Below are 13774 nucleotides of genomic sequence, written 5' to 3'. Positions count from 1 at the left end.
ATTATGGCCTTGAAGGCATTATATAGTGAATTGAAGTATTGTCTTAAGGTGTGTCTACATGTGTGTGCAATATGAGGGTTATGTACGTGGTGTTCAAGAATAACATGATGGTATATTATACAATGTGTATATATTGTGATTGAAAGTATGTTCTCTCTTAATGTTTATATGTGATGATGAGGGACTATGAAAGGTCTCTATATGGTAACGTTGTCTCTCGAATTGGTAGACCTAGATTGGTAACCTCTCTTTAAATGAATGAATGAATGTCTAGGATCGGTAGACCTAAATTTGGTGCCCTTCTATAAATGACTAATGAGGTATTATAGGCTATGACTTGAATCGGTTAGACCTAAGTATGGTGCCCTTTCATGGTGAGTCTAGACCCTTAAGTGAATGTAAACCTTGAAGCGGTAGACCTTATGATGGTGCCTCCTTCTTGTGTGAAATGATAGACTTGGAGTTGGTGGGCCGAAACGGTAGAAATCCTCTCTAAGAAAGTCAATGAGCTATCCTTTATGAACCTTGATCGGTAGATCCTTGTGGTGCCCTTCTTGGTAGAGTGTTATGGGTCGGTAGGCCTAATCATGGCACCCTCTCTAGTACTCATATGTGAATGAAATTACTCTATGGGAACTAAGGCTAAGCACCTAGTGGATATGGTTAAGATGGTAGCTCTTCCTTAAGTAGAGGCAAGAGGACAATGAACATCTTTGGATATCCCTTAAACCATGTGCCTACATGGGATGTGTACTAGTTCTACCCTTGGCAAGTAGAACACCTTCTACGGTGTGGGGTCTTATGACACCGGATTCCATGCCTAGCTAGTTTGGTCTATGTCGGTTAATGCCTATTCTCTTCATGTGAGATGTGCACTCCAGTTACTTGATAGGTTCTATAACGTGTAGGTAGTAGTATGGGATGCTATCTACACATGGCACGAGTAGGCCTTGAATGTACTAAAGTGAGTTCCCTAAGTCTTTAATGACTATTATGTGAAGTCCCCTATGTGCATGAATGTCTCCTTAAATGTTTCTACTAATGAATGTTGACTTATTGGTTTATGTTGAAAGGGAAAGGTCCTTATCTATTGTAGCCTTGAGGAACACTTAGGTGTGGCATGAAGAGGTAGTATGGACTGCCCCTCCATGTCTTACTTAGGTGGGTATAGGGTGACTTTAGGTGGAGGGTCTAAGATGATGAAATGGTCTATTTGACAAATGTGCATATGTGTTGAAAATTGGTAATAGTTGTGCATGCTTATAATATGGATATTGTCTTGTATGTGGATGTTGACTTGTAATGTGTCTCTTATACATGCGGTTTATGGATATGTATAAAAAATGACATAAAAGCTTATACCTTAAATAAATGTCCCTTTTTTGCATGTTTTTGCATAGTCATCATACTTGGTACTTAATTGTGCTAACCCCATTCTTTTCCTATGTTTTACTACAAGTGTAGGTGTTGGCAAGTGAGGTGCTTTCCATAGTGAAGCTTGGGATTAGAGTTTCTCTCAAGACTTTTTGGTATGTCCTCATATGTCGAGGGCACAGATTCTACGTTCTAGTTTCTTTTATTAAGACTTTGTAATAGACTTGTAGTATTCTTCTTTATTGTAAAGGGTCGTGTCCCTAGTATGTTTCTTTGTGACTTGGGTTTAAGTTGGCCACGTGAGACTAGTATTCCGCTTGTGTATAAAGACTTCTTTAAAATGTTGTTGACTTTCAAGTCTTATGAGTTTGTTTTAAAAGGTTTTAATTCCACACTATTTTTATTGTCTATGTGATTAATGAATGCTAAGGTCTTGTATAAGACCTCTTCGAGGTCGAATACGATGTGTCGTGACTTGGGGATGCTTTCGGATCGTGAAAAACACAAGATGAAATTATGTATTAATCCAAAAACGGAATGATTTTGGTGGAGACAATCCTGATTAATTTTCGTTGTTAATCCTCAATTAAGTGATATTGTTGATTGTTACTTGTCATAAAGTGATTTTTAAACCAAAACCCCAAATTTCTCATATTTCCCATTTTGTTTAGGAAATAAGTCGATAATAAACCGCATGGATTAAATCTCACCTTACTCCTTATGGGATTCGATCCCAATCTAGTTGAATTCTATATTTGATAACTACCGCGTTATACTTTTTTACAGAGGTGTAATTATCTAGATAAGATAGAAGACATTTAATAGATCACAAACAAAATAAATATTCAGACAAAATATATATTTAGGAAGGCCAATCAACGACCTGATTACTTGGAAAGTATGACTTTAGATCAAAGGGGTTGTTATAGTTTCAGGTCTTCATAAAACTACCAAGTAAAGAAAGACAAATCATAAACACAGATAAACAACAAATACCAACGTTGAGAAAAAATATATAGACGAATTACATCAACATGCTAAATCAATTGCAACAAAAGACAATGAAGCACTACTGTAATATTTACATCTTCATGTTTTGCCTTTCTAAAGGCCATAGAGTTGTGACTAAACTTGCTGGCCTAAGCTATTTTAGGTTACAAAAAGGACCGACAAAAAGAACGGTTATGAAGTCGAATCAGTCAAAAGTAATGTGAAGTCCGTCAGGAGCTTAGAAAGAAGAAGCCTCGGAGCAACACCATCTTTTCCACCACTACTTCAGCTAAAAATAAAATAAAATAAAAGATTAGGAAGTTGGTCTTAGAAGCACTGGAATGCAAAAGCCTTTACCCCAAGATTCAAGACGAAGCCTTCTGATTCAAACACATCAACAAGTTCACCTTAAACTTAAGCACCTTTATTGGAATACACAACTTTAGGACAATAGAGTCAAAGAAGAGAAAAAATTAAGCAGAAAGAAGAAACAAAAGAAGATATACTTACTTCTACGAGCTAAATACACTCCACCGACACCATGAATGAAAAGTATTGATAATCCATAGGAGAAACTCGAACATGACACGATTAAATGGATATTAGAACATGGAGGTCGGGAAACAGTGACGAGGAAGACAAAGGGAAGAAGGAATAGGAAATCCTATATTTTAGGAATAATGTGTCAATGACTCATTCACTTTTGGACCGAGTCTATACTTTTATTCCTTACCAATTGGGCTTTGTTTATTGTTTGATTTTGGGTTGATAATATTTTAGCTATCAGTCTTTGTTGTTATTGATTATTAATAAAACAGAGCATTGATCCATAAAGTTGATTAAAAAAAGTATTTTGTATCCCTATTAAAGAGGATTTAAAATGTTTATTCATACCCTAATTTCTTGTTATTCATGACTATCAATTGTTCTTTAACAATAAAAGTTCTTTAAGATATAGTTATGTCGTTCTATAACATTTCATAGTTTTTTATTTGTTTAGTTCATATTGAAAATTGAGTTTCAATAAATGACCATATCCTATTTTTATGTAATAAGTTATTTGTTTTGAAAGATAGAACAAAAAGTTTATATTTGGATTATTTATTTTGACGATGTATCAATAAGTTTCTTTGCATTATGATAAAGATTAGGATAATTCTTTTCCTTTAAATGTTTTTATCATCTTTGTATGTTCATAGATGACGTTAATTAGGATTTTTGTTTATAAATCTGAAATGATTTTTTTATAACAGTTTAAATATGAGTCAATAAGTTTCTCTGCATCATGATAAAGATTAGGAGAATTTTTTAAATATAAATATAAGGTTTAAATGACCCACTATTAATGAACTGGGTTGGCCCAATATATTTAGGAAATATTGAATTTAATTATGATATTGGTGTGATAATATTCATTTTTCATTATTATTATTTAAACAAGTGTTGCATATATTTTAAATAAAAAAAAAATAAAAAAAAAATGTTAAATATTATTTTTTAATTTGATGGGATGCATTTGTATAGAGGTTCTCCGTATTTTTTTAAAATGGTAGAGGCCCAACCAACAATAGTTGTGTGAGGTTCCATTCAATTTTTGACATTTGGATAAGTGGGTCCATTTGCACACTTTTACTTTTCACTCATCACCCCCACCATTTCCCTCCCATCTGCCCACCCCTCTATTTTTATTTTCTTCTTTTTTTAAAATTCTTCAAAAAATGGAAATGTGAAAAATAACAATTAGCTTTTTTTTGGTAACTGTCGAAAAGTTGAAATATTTTTCTTAAGTCGGATTATTAATTATTGCATACTATATAAGTAAATAAAAACTAATTTGAGTTTTCACTTAGTTTAATACTATCATTTGTGATTTGAGTCACTTTGATATAAAAATGTTGGATAATAAATTTATTTTTAATATTAACAATTTTAAAGAAATTTTAGTTATTTTAATAGATAAGTTGTTACTAAACATTTTTTTTATCATCAAATGCATCAAAAACTTATTTTCAGCTACAATACTTAAGCTCTAGAAATGTGTTTTTAAATATGTATACCTAAAAGTTATTTGAATTCAGCTAAATCAATCATTTTTAATTCTAATATTTTCGTTAATATTCAACTATCTTTACATATTTTTAGAAACTTAGTGAAAAAATAGTCAAATTAAATAAATTAACTTCCACTTTACGGCGTGAGTTTCGTTTATTTTCTTGGTTTACAATTGCGTGCTCTAATATTTGATTTGTTACCTTTATATTTTAACTTTTCTTCGGTTATATAAAAAAGTAGGGATAGTTTGGTAATCAATTTATATGGTGAAAGAGACTCCTGTGAAAATTTGGTAATTAATTTATATTTTAATTTTTATTGGTTACCAATTTTTTTTTCACATTTCCATTTTTTGAAGAATTAAAATAAGAAAAAGAAGAAAAGAAAATAGAGGAGGGGTGGGCTAACTTTTCTTTGGTTACCAATTTTTTTTCCACATTTTCATTTTTTAAAGAATTAAAAAAAATGAAAAAGAAGAAAATAAAAATAGAGGAGGGGTGGGCAGATGGGAGGGAAGTAGGGAGGGTGATGAGTGAAAAGTAAAAGTGTGCAAATGAACCCACTTATCTAAATATACTAGATTTTGTTGCCCGTGCTATGCACGGGCCCAATAACATAAATGGTATGTTTTGGGGCTAATAACGAAATTTTTGAAGCGATTGTTTGCGTGGATAAAGGAATAAGTTTTTTTATCACAAACTTGTACTTTCTTTGACGCTATTCAAGGCATAATAAGACTACCCACATACAACATTTTTGAACAATTTTATGTTGTCAATTATCACGATTTAATTTTAAGAATCAGTCAATTTTTTTTTCTGTTTTTTTAATAAATATTTTAAGTTGTCAATTATCACGATTTATTGTATTTTATACATAATTTTTAACGATAGATTAATTTCAAGAATCAATCGAATTTTTGAAATATTTTATGTTGTCAATTATCATGATTTATAGTATTTTTACGATAGATTAACTTCAAGAATCAATGGAATTTTTAGTATCTTTTTCAAAACATATTTTATGTTGTCAATTATCATGATTTATAGTATTTTTACGCAATTTTTAAATATAAAATTTTTTAAAAAATAAGACAAATAAATTAAAATGGACCCAATATATGTTATTTTTGTTGTCTCAATTTATGTGACACAAATGAAATTTGGAGAGTCATTGAATATTATATATTATACTTGGGCATAAACTCTCTTACGCACGGGCCCAATAACTATTATTTTTTGTCCTAATGTATGTGACACAGATAAAATATAGTGAGTTATTTAAATTTAATATGATTTTTAAATATTTTAAGTTGTTAATAATGTAATTTATAATATTTTTACGTAATTTGTAAATACTTAATATATATTACTCCACTTGTCTCAATGTATGTAGCATAGATAAAATTTCAAGAGTTAATCAAATGTTGTTAATTGTTAAGATTTACAATACATTTTACGTAGCTTTCAGTAATTTGACATTAAATAATACATATTACTACTTTTGTCTCATTTTATGTGACATTGATAGATTAATTTTAAGAATCAGTTAATTTCTTTTTTTGTGCATTTTTAATAAATATTTTAAGTTGTCAATTATCACGATTTATTGTATTTTATACATAATTTTTAACGATAGATTAATTTCAAGAATCAATCGAAATTTTTTATATGTATATATTTTTTAAATATTTTATGTTGTGAATTATCATGATTTATAGTATTTTTACGATAGATTAACTTCAAGAATCAATGGAATTTTTTGTATCTTTTTCAAAACATATTTTATGTTGTCAATTATCATGATTTATAGTATTTTTACGATAGATTAACTTCAAGAATCAATGGAATTTTTTGTATCTTTTTCAAAACATATTTTATGTTGTCAATTATCATGATTTATAGTATTTTTACGATAGATTAACTTCAAGAATCAATGGAATTTTTTGTATCTTTTTCAAAACATATTTTATGTTGTCAATTATCATGATTTATAGTATTTTTACGCAATTTTTAAATATAAAAAATTTAAAAAAATAAGACAAATAAATTAAAATGGACCCAATATATGTTATTTTTGTTGTCTCAATTTATGTGACACAAATGAAATTTGGAGAGTCATTGAATATTATATATTATACTTGGGCATAAACTCTCTTACGCACGGGCCCAATAACTATTATTTTTTGTCCTAATGTATGTGACACAGATAAAATATAGTGAGTTATTTAAATTTAATATGATTTTTAAATATTTTAAGTTGTTAATAATGTAATTTATAATATTTTTACGTAATTTGTAAATACTTAATATATATTACTCCACTTGTCTCAATGTATGTAGCATAGATAAAATTTCAAGAGTTAATCAAATGTTGTTAATTGTTAAGATTTACAATACATTTTACGTAGCTTTCAGTAATTTGACATTAAATAATACATATTACTACTTTTGTCTCATTTTATGTGACATTGATAGATTAATTTTAAGAATCAGTTAATTTCTTTTTTTGTGCATTTTTAATAAATATTTTAAGTTGTCAATTATCACGATTTATTGTATTTTATACATAATTTTTAACGATAGATTAATTTCAAGAATCAATCGAATTTTTTTAAATGTATTTATTTTTGAAATATTTTATGTTGTCAATTATCATGATTTATAGTATTTTTACGATAGATTAACTTCAAGAATCAATGGAATTTTTTGTATCTTTTTCAAAACATATTTTATGTTGTCAATTATCATGATTTATAGTATTTTTACGATAGATTAACTTCAAGAATCAATGGAATTTTTTGTATCTTTTTCAAAACATATTTTATGTTGTCAATTATCATGATTTATAGTATTTTTACGCAATTTTTAAATATAAAAAATTTAAAAAAACAAGACAAATAAATTAAAATGGACCCAATATATGTTATTTTTGTTGTCTCAATTTATGTGACACAAATGAAATTTGGAGAGTCATTGAATATTATATATTATACTTGGGCATAAACTCTCTTACGCACGGGCCCAATAACTATTATTTTTTGTCCTAATGTATGTGACACAGATAAAATATAGTGAGTTATTTAAATTTAATATGATTTTTAAATATTTTAAGTTGTTAATAATGTAATTTATAATATTTTTACGTAATTTGTAAATACTTAATATATATTACTCCACTTGTCTCAATGTATGTAGCATAGATAAAATTTCAAGAGTTAAACAAATGTTGTTAATTGTTAAGATTTACAATACATTTTACGTAGCTTTCAGTAATTTGACATTAAATAATACATATTACTACTTTTGTCTCATTTTATGTGACATTGATAGATTAATTTTAAGAATCAGTTAATTTCTTTTTTTGTGCATTTTTAATAAATATTTTAAGTTGTCAATTATCACGATTTATTGTATTTTATACATAATTTTTAACGATAGATTAATTTCAAGAATCAATCGAATTTTTTTAAATGTATTTATTTTTGAAATATTTTATGTTGTCAATTATCATGATTTATAGTATTTTTACGATAGATTAACTTCAAGAATCAATGGAATTTTTTGTATCTTTTTCAAAACATATTTTATGTTGTCAATTATCATGATTTATAGTATTTTTACGATAGATTAACTTCAAGAATCAATGGAATTTTTTGTATCTTTTTCAAAACATATTTTATGTTGTCAATTATCATGATTTATAGTATTTTTACGATAGATTAACTTCAAGAATCAGTGCAATTTTTTGTATCTTTTTCAAAACATATTTTATGTTGTCAATTATCATGATTTATAGTATTTTTACGCAATTTTTAAATATAAAAAATTTAAAAAAATAAGACAAATAAATTAAAATGGACCCAATATATGTTATTTTTGTTGTCTCAATTTATGTGACACAAATGAAATTTGGAGAGTCATTGAATATTATATATTATACTTGGGCATAAACTCTCTTACGCACGGGCCCAATAACTATTATTTTTTGTCCTAATGTATGTGACACAGATAAAATATAGTGAGTTATTTAAATTTAATATGATTTTTAAATATTTTAAGTTGTTAATAATGTAATTTATAATATTTTTACGTAATTTGTAAATACTTAATATATATTACTCCACTTGTCTCAATGTATGTAGCATAGATAAAATTTCAAGAGTTAAACAAATGTTGTTAATTGTTAAGATTTACAATACATTTTACGTAGCTTTCAGTAATTTGACATTAAATAATACATATTACTACTTTTGTCTCATTTTATGTGACATTGATAGATTAATTTTAAGAATCAGTTAATTTCTTTTTTTGTGCATTTTTAATAAATATTTTAAGTTGTCAATTATCACGATTTATTGTATTTTATACATAATTTTTAACGATAGATTAATTTCAAGAATCAATCGAATTTTTTTAAATGTATTTATTTTTGAAATATTTTATGTTGTCAATTATCATGATTTATAGTATTTTTACGATAGATTAACTTCAAGAATCAATGGAATTTTTTGTATCTTTTTCAAAACATATTTTATGTTGTCAATTATCATGATTTATAGTATTTTTACGATAGATTAACTTCAAGAATCAATGGAATTTTTTGTATCTTTTTCAAAACATATTTTATGTTGTCAATTATCATGATTTATAGTATTTTTACGATAGATTAACTTCAAGAATCAGTGCAATTTTTTGTATCTTTTTCAAAACATATTTTATGTTGTCAATTATCATGATTTATAGTATTTTTACGCAATTTTTAAATATAAAAAATTTAAATGATTTATTATATTATATTATTATATATTATATTATATTATATATATATATTATATTTATTTTCTACTATATAATAAAAGAGAGTTTATGTATATATTATATTATATATTATATAAACTCCCTTAGAAAATAAATATATATCCCATCATAAACTCCCTCTTATATATAAGTAGATAAAAAAAAAAAATTGAATGAAAACTCATACAATTACTATTGGTTGGACCTCCACCATTTTAAAATGTTTCGAGGTGCTCCAATTGAGCAAGTCCAAGTGCCACAAAATTTCTTCATCCAGCTTTGCGTCTCTACTCTGTACCCTACCTTGTGACGACACGCTTCTTCCCTTATACTACTTCTTTCTTTTGTCTAAAACTGAAAAAAAAAGACACTCTCCCTTAGCCCTCTTTGTTGACGGCAAAGCTTAAAATCTCGTCTGTCAACAATATTTGATCGCCATGGGAGATGGCAGAGGCAATTCCAATAGCAATCGGCCAGAGTGGTTGCAACAGTATGATTTGATAGGGAAAATTGGGGAAGGGACATACGGGTTGGTTTTTTTGGCTAAGATCAAAGCTAACCGCAGCAAATCTATTGCTATCAAGAAGTTCAAGCAATCCAAGGACGGTGACGGCGTTTCCCCCACCGCCATTCGCGAAATCATGGTTCCCACTCTCTCTCTATCCCACTTTCCCCTTTTTTGTTTCTAGTAAACACTATATCATTAACAACGACAATCTTGATGCAGTTGCTTCGGGAGATATCCCATGAGAATGTTGTAAAGCTTGTCAATGTGCATATCAACCAGGCAGATATGTCTCTCTATCTCGCTTTTGACTATGCCGAGCATGACCTCTATGTCAGTATATACATTTTATTCCACTTGTCTAAACTCTAATCTAAACTATATCCCCTTCCATACGTGTTTACCTTATTTATTATGGAAATTAAACTATACAACACTCCAGCAAACCTTAAGGTTATGATTTTGAGTTTATATACCCTTTTGGGAACTTTTTATACAATCAATGTGGGGCAACTATTTATACCATGCGTGACCTGATTTTGGGATTTACACATGACATTAATGCAATGTTACGAGTGCGATATTCATGCCAAAAATATTTATACCATGTGAAATTGTTTGAGCATCAAACTTAAAACCTTAAGGTGATAGGATAAGTAGTACCAGACTTCTATATCCCCTTACAAAACCTAAGTGGGAGGACTATATAACTGGGTAAAAACAATAGATAATGACTAGGTCTCTTCATAAATAGTAGAAAATAAAAAGAAAACCTCTAGTCATCGAAGCTTTCCAATTCCTTTGCATAAAGCCGGAGACCAGCTTTGGACCAAAACAACTGATGAAGAAACTGACACAAGGAAATCAAAAACTGAAGAAATGAGAAATTAGAGAAAGAATTTCGAAAGACATGATAGATTCTAGTAAAGGTAGCAATCATTCAGCCACAAGTTTAGACTAGTAACCAACAAATTAACATTCAGTCACTAGAATATAATCCAGGGGGAGGAGCAATTGATTTCATACAACAATACACACTAGAAGTATGCAAGAAAGTTTCAATTGAAGGGTATTCACACTAAGGAAGGCTCCCTCAGGGCCACAAGAGAATTCATAAAAAACTAGATAAAACTCTACGTTACTTCTATTTATACTATTAGCTAAACAATGGGCTTGGGTCCAAGTCCAAGTACTTTAACATAATAAAAGTCCTAACATAACTAAATGAATTGTGAGGCTAGTGGGGGCATGTGGGACCATGCTTATCCCTAAAACTGTAATGGTAGTTGTTGAAGTGTGTGAACATCTCATCTAAAAGATTAAGCTGTTAGAGAGATCATACTTTTGTTAGTTAATTGTATTTTCAACACGCCCTCCTCACATACGGGCCTGATTCTTTTTCATGGGTCAAGCACGTGGACATTTTTTTGATATGGTTGACAATGAGATTTGATCCCAAGACCTCTGCGTGCTCTGCTACCATGTTAAAGTATGTTACCATCTCATCTAAAAACTTAAGCCTAAGCCGTTAGAGATAACACACTTTTTATTAGTTAATTATATTCTCAGCCGTAGTTAACTCTTGGTCAACATTGGATAAACCAATGGCCAGCTCAGATCAAACATTGTCAACTGTCGATCAAACCTTTCATTAAGTCTTCCAGTCTTCTTGATAAGGTAAGTTCGCGGTCATGTTGTCGTCATTATCCCTCTTAAAAAGATTTGGCCTCAAATCTTGTCCTACAGTCAAAAGAGCCTTACAGGAATAAACATTGGAATATCTCACAAGGGAGAAGATCACAAATCATTTTATCCATCACAAACACTCTTCCAACCATATTTTGTTTATTCCCGCACATTCTGTCATGATCCAATTTGCCTAATCCGCGATGACACCTGACCCCTACCTGTTAGATGAACCCAATTAGCATTCAACTTATTACTTATAAGACATTAATGAGTCTAAAGGCAAGTAATGTCTAGGTACGTTATCTGAACTTTGAAGATTGACATAGTGAATTATCCCTTTATTTCGTTAGTCTATTTAAACTTATCTCTGTAATTTAATTTCTGATAGTAAAACCAAAGAGGAATTAACGTCCAGCTTTAGACCAAAACAACATTTTTTCTTGAGTAAATAAAATGATCCTTGAATTTTATTTTGTTGCATATGTTCAGAGAAATATGTCTTATTCGTTCGAAATGTTGAGAATGTTTAGGTGTATCGTACATGCCACACATGTCTAGGTACTTCGTGCCAACTTTTAAGATAAATGAAATGGATGACCTCTTACTTTCACCAGTTAATTAAAACCTGATGGCAAAAAATGAGGATTACTCTTCTATTCAAATAGAAAGCTATGTCCTTATCTTTGCTTCTTGAATAATATGCGTGCATCTTTTGCTCCTAATGTCTTAATTATCTATGTGGGGGGAAATTGTCATCTAACTCCATTGTCCATTTGAAACCTTCATTGACATTAGGAAATAATCAGACACCATAGAGACAAGGTCATTCTGGCAATCAATCAGTACACTGTAAAGTCTCTGTTATGGCAGCTGCTTAATGGTCTCAATTATCTTCACAGGTAAGACATGTTTATTAAATTTCTTTGTTACTTTTATAACTATATTCTTATATTGCCTTAGTGTTATCTTTTGCATTTCGTTGTAGTAATTGGATTGTACACCGAGACCTAAAGCCATCAAATATCTTGGTATGGTTCTGGCCTGTCTATCCTAATTTCTCTTCTTTTACATTTTCTTTTACAGTAGCATTGGGCCATATGACATTCTTGTAATCAAAACATCCCTAATTTTGTATCCTTCATTTCCCTTTACAGGTAATGGGCGAGGGAGAAGAACATGGAGTTGTTAAAATTGCTGATTTCGGCCTTGCAAGAATTTATCAAGCTCCATTGAAACCATTAGCTGAGAATGGGGTGAGTTACTCCTGTTATTGCGACTATAGCTTCTCCATCTCTTCTTTTTGGTTTAGCTTGTGATTGCTGTTGTGGATGGTGCTTATGCTTCCCCTTTCCCAGTAAAGTAGTCACATCTTATATATAAAAGCTTTAAGCTATTTTCTGTTAAGTGGGCACCCACAACTCACAAGGTGTAGTCTAGCGGTCAATAGAGCTGGAATGGACCATGGAAGACCAAAGTTCAAATCTAAGCAGGAAAAAAAAACCACATTTGGTGGTTCCCAATTCTATAAGCCTTGATGCAAAGGCTATGTTGGTAGAAAGTATCTAGTTATCTGGTACTTGTGCTGGTGGGAGGTAGCAGATACTTGGTGGGTTAGTCGAGGTGTCCGTTTGGCCCGGATACTGTAGTTATCCAGAAAAAGCTACACCATATCAACTGTGTTATCGTTCCCTTGTCTCTTATCTTTCTCTTTCAAAAGCTTTTGCAATTTATGGTTTCCAATCTGTCAAAGAGCTTTATTGGTGCTGGTGCAGCACTTTGCTCTGGGGCAGCTTGATATTGGAGCAATAAGTTTCCCCATTTTCAATAGTATTTATTCTGCTATTCTTTTGGTGGTTTTTAGATTTTAAATTGTTTTGTTTTTGTTTTGTTTTGGTTTTAGAAATTAATCTTTTTTTTGTTTTGAAAAAGTAATTGTGAATATTTGTGTGAGAAAATAAGACATGAAAGGGAGAATTGAACACAACACAGCATAATTGTTCCCTCAAGCAATTGGGTATAAATAGTGAATGTACAAGTGCTAAAAAGGAAAGGTAATATTTTTGAGAAAGGTAACATTACTTCTATATATCCACAGGTATACTACATCAAAGTGTAGTCCCCCTCCAAAAAGTTTTACTTACATCATTCCTAGGATCTTCTAGTTACAACCAGTCAATAATATTAAACACATTTTCAGCATCTCCTATCACTACTTGCTTACACCAAAAATAATAAAGCCCTAGGCAATTAGTCTTTATCTTCTGGATATTGTTCTGTTTTCCTTCAAAGCATCTTTGATTCCTTTCCTTCCAAATTGTCCACCAAATGCAAGCTGGGACAATCCTCCATCTCTTCTCATTTTTTC

The 13774-nt window shown here is 29.9% G+C and overlaps 1 protein-coding gene across 4 annotated transcripts in view; it reads left to right on the top strand.

Annotated features, from left to right (window-relative positions):
• Positions 1–9462: 9462 nt before the first annotated feature.
• Positions 9463–13774, top strand: part of LOC102591634 (cyclin-dependent kinase E-1) — a 37492-nt gene continuing 33180 nt past the window's right edge. For 3 of the 4 annotated variants that reach the window (XM_006362649.2, XM_006362648.2, XM_006362650.2), the window contains exons 1-5: positions 9464–9859; positions 9943–10053; positions 12205–12308; positions 12395–12437; positions 12564–12662. In XM_006362649.2, the coding sequence (XP_006362711.1) occupies positions 9653–9859; positions 9943–10053; positions 12205–12308; positions 12395–12437; positions 12564–12662 (564 nt within the window). In that variant the 5' untranslated portion in view covers positions 9464–9652. Of the gene's footprint in view, positions 9860–9942; positions 10054–12204; positions 12309–12394; positions 12438–12563; positions 12663–13774 lie in introns of all 4 variants that reach the window. The other variant, XM_006362651.2, reaches the window with a different exon arrangement.

This window comes from Solanum tuberosum, unplaced genomic scaffold (assembly GCF_000226075.1).
Source record: "Solanum tuberosum cultivar DM 1-3 516 R44 unplaced genomic scaffold, SolTub_3.0 scf00408, whole genome shotgun sequence".
Classification (NCBI taxonomy): Eukaryota; Viridiplantae; Streptophyta; class Magnoliopsida; order Solanales; family Solanaceae; genus Solanum; species Solanum tuberosum.
This window is presented reverse-complemented; position numbering and strand designations above follow the sequence as displayed.